General features: G+C 45.9%; 1 protein-coding gene across 1 annotated transcript; it reads left to right on the top strand.

Annotated features, from left to right (window-relative positions):
• The first annotated feature begins 944 nt into the window (after positions 1 to 944).
• On the top strand, positions 945 to 2,575 carry LRATD2 (LRAT domain containing 2). The gene is made up of 2 exons (XM_075272066.1): positions 945 to 1,128; positions 1,400 to 2,575. Exon 2 carries the CDS (start codon positions 1,404 to 1,406, stop codon positions 2,226 to 2,228), a length of 825 nt encoding a protein of 274 aa, XP_075128167.1. The 5' UTR covers positions 945 to 1,128; positions 1,400 to 1,403; the 3' UTR covers positions 2,229 to 2,575.
• The last annotated feature ends 1,365 nt before the right edge of the window (positions 2,576 to 3,940 follow it).

Consider the following 3,940-nt stretch of genomic DNA (forward strand, 5'->3'; position numbering starts at 1 on the left):
AGGAGTATATTGAGTAGATGGGAGAAGTATAAGAACTTCCTAGATACTAATCCATTCCTCCATGAACTCAAAAAAATGCAACAAAATCTGCAACAAAAAAAAGCTGCATTTCCGCAACGTGGGGCCTGAATTTTCATAAATCTGTTACATCCTACTCCAGTGCAGTGTAGATGAAGAGCAATGTATTTATCTCCCTCCCCAAAGTGCAAACACGTCATAACTAGACTAATTTACCATTCCGGACTCTGGGAAAGCTGGGTGGCAATACTTAATATCATTTAGGCCGGGGTCCCATGGATCAGAAACGCCACAATTTGCCAAAAATTGTGGCGTTTTATTGCAAATTGGATGGGATTCATGCAAATCCCTTGCCCACTTTGCAGTAAAAAACGCAGCACGGGCATGCTGCGATTTCCAAAACCGCATGTCAAATCACAGCATGTCAATTATATCTACGGAAACGCTGGCGGCTTTCCTGTAGCTGTAATGGTAACAGAAAGTCCGCGGAGGAAAACTTTATGAACTTTCTGTTTGGAAGAACCTCAATGCGTTCCCACCATGGTTTTTCCTGCAACGCTTTAGCACTGCAGATCGTCCCGCGGGGCCTTAGCCTAAAAGTTAAGTGACTTGGTATTCGGCCAGCTTTTGCCAATGATGCAACTGAATTTAAAACTTGCCAAAAAATGCTATTTTTGTGAGGGTGGAAATGTACATAAACGGCCCCAAAATTGTTGCAAAATGTCTGTAGGCAAAAATCTGGGAGGGTTTGGTGTGTGCAGTCAGGAAGGGGTTAAGCCGCCTTCAGCTGCACAGAGTAGCAGTGGGAGGGGGCAGGGTTGTAAAGAGTAATTGTGTATAGTGTGTTCAGGAAGCAAACAATAAGGTGCACTGCTGCTTTAAATGCTGAGGGCTGTGCAGCTTGCAGAGCTCAGCCAGATCTGGAGCTCTCTGATCAGTCGCTGGTGGCTCAGCCCTTGGTGAGGCTGCTTCGCTCTGGCACAGCCCACTGTGGAGACACCAGGGCAAGGCGTACAACATGATCCATCCATGGTGCCCACTGAGCTAGTATCTGCAGACACCTTGGCTCGCAGAGGTGGGAGAGGAGCTTGTGCCTTGCATCGCTGCCTGGTAAGTTGGAAACTTCTTCATTCTCCTGCTTCATGGGCAATGGAGACAATTTACGTTACGATCTGCGCCTTGCTTTGCTTTTTTTTTTTTTTTTTTTTCCTTCTGGTACGGAAGCGGTTAAAACCACTTGCTGAAAATGAAAGCAGCCCTACCTCTCTCCCTTGGGGTGTACGCTTTCTTTGCACGGCTCAGGTTTCACGGCACCCATAACCCACTGCTTGGTATCCAACAGGTGGAACGTGAACTCTTATGGCTACTTCTTATTTTGCAGGGAGATGGGCAACCAGGTGGAGAAACTGACTCATCTAAGTTACAAAGAAGTCCCAACTGCAGATCCTACAGGTGTGGACAAGGATGACGGACCTAGGATCGGAGTCTCCTACATCTTCTCGGCTGACGACGATGACTTGGAGGAGCCTGGGCATGACCCCGACAAGCAAGGATCTGTCCAAGAGGATCTGCAGTACGATCACTGCAATGAGGTGGAGTGCTCGGTTTATTATAGGGATGAATGTATTTATGAAAAGGGGTTTGGGAGCGGGGACCAGATGAGCACTTATTCCCCGGAGAACCTACTGAATAAATGCAAGCCTGGGGACCTGGTGGAGTTTGTCGCCAAGAACCAGTATCCCCACTGGGTGGTGTACGTGGGTGACTTTCAGGTCGTACATTTATACAGGCTGGAGATCACCAACAGCTTTATGACCGACGCCAGTCAGGGCCGGAGGGGCAGGATTGTCAACGACCAATATAAATTCAAGCCCCTGAGCCCCGAAATGGTGGTACAGAATGCCATGGAGCAGGTCGGGGCAAAAGACCAGGAGCTAAGCTGGAGGAACTCTGAGTGCTTTGCCGCCTGGTGTAGATATGGCAAGAGGGAGTTCAAGATAGGTGGCGAGATCAGGATAGGCAAGCAACCCTACAGGTTAAAGATCCAGCTATCGGAAAAGAAAAGCCACACGTTGGAATTTCAAAGCCTGGAGGATCTGATCATGGAGCGGAGGAGGAACGATCAGATTGGGAAGGCGGCGGTTCTCCAGGAACTCTCCAACCACCTCCACGCTGACGATGAGGTCAGGACTGATCACAATGCCAACTGATGGATTAAAACTGAAGGCTGCGAAATTGAGATGTTATAAGCCCCTTTGGGCCGATTCACTGCAGTTTTATTCAAATGGCTTGTGAAGGGAAAGCTGATTAGTTCTGCTTCGGCGTTAACCCCTTCACCGACAGCCCCTCCGCTCCCGGGTTTTACTGCAGAGATCCCACGTCGTAAATTATTCGACCAAGAAGCACTATGCATTGAGCTTGCCAATTTTTGTTGGAGTCTGGTAACAAAAGGGTTACTCGCGTGCCCTCTAATCCAGTATGAATATTATTTATGACCTAACCGATCACTTTCTAACCTCTGATGATTTCACTTCTTTTGCATTCCTAAAACCAAATATTAGCACAGAAAATTTTTTTTGTATCTCATTAAATTTTTTTTGGATTTTTTTTTTTTTTTTCGTAATTCTGTTCTAACACGGAGCTCGGTGCAGCTGTGAAGTTTCCATAACATAAAATGTCTTCTCTTAGCTTCAGATTTGCATAATGGTCACATTTTGTGCTCCATAAAAAATGATTTGTACACTTTAATTTTGGGAAATGGACCGCTGGGCTCGAAAAAAGGTTTTGGTGGGGGGGAAGGGAGGTAAATCATTTGTTCTCATCTGAGATCTCGTAAACATTGGGAAGACACCGTAATGTTAATGGAAATGTGACTGCAGCTTCCCCGCCACGCTGCCGATGCTGGGAGGAAATGTTTTTGTATACGAGGAGTTTAACCCTTTGTGTCTGGTTGAACTGTTTGGTGCGGGCGCACTGGGCTCACTCAATGATGGTGTCTAGAGAGGGTTTTGTATCAAGGCTGTAAGATTCCCCATGCTGTCTTAGGGTGGTGGTCTATGGGAATGTATGACACTTTAAAAAAAAAAAAAAAAAAAAATCCAAAAATATTGTTGCCTAGCGGGCATCGTTAATCCATTACCTACACAAACTGGGATACCCTTGTAGACAATGGGTATAATCACACTGTGCAGTCTAATAAGACTTCACCTTTATTCTGGTCAAAGGACCTGGCCCGATTGGGGGTCTTTAGATCCTTGGTTGGGCTGAGACCTTGGACTGTAATGCAGATTTGGATATGTGCTTGTGTTACGTAGGAGACTAGTCGTAGGCCTCATGCACACGAATAATGATAATAATAATGGGGGGTCTAGAAAAAGGCCAATGGACTTCACCAATATATTTTAATGGACAGTTAAGAGTAGATGATAAACGGAAGTGACAATTGGTTAGATGGCTGGGAATTGGGTGGAAAATATGACGCGTAGATGAAACGGTGTGCACGTTGCCTTAGGCCAATTTCGCGCTGGAATCGTACCGTCGCACTTCTGCCCACTGAGCTAAGGACAAAGAAATGCACTTGTATGAAATTGGCTCTTGAGTGTAATTTGGGCAATTTTTTACCAATTTTTAGTAGTAGAATTATGATCTACGGCCTAGGTTATGTTTTCAAAAACTAGAATGGGGGTTGGGTAATACTCTTCCTATCTTCCATTCTGTCCAATATAGAACAGAACCTGTAAGACCCTGATAGGTTTCCCAGTGCGACCCACTGCGGTGATGATGGAACATATATACATATGTGACTTTGACGGCACTGGCCAGTCTTGTGGTTAGGCAAGTCATTGGCTGTGCCCGGGGGTGGGGGGTGTTTTATGTACATCAGTGGGTGGTCTTACTGCACAGAACCACCCAACAATGGGTA

This window comes from Leptodactylus fuscus, chromosome 4, assembly GCF_031893055.1.
Source record: "Leptodactylus fuscus isolate aLepFus1 chromosome 4, aLepFus1.hap2, whole genome shotgun sequence".
Lineage (NCBI taxonomy): Eukaryota > Metazoa > Chordata > Amphibia > Anura > Leptodactylidae > Leptodactylus > Leptodactylus fuscus.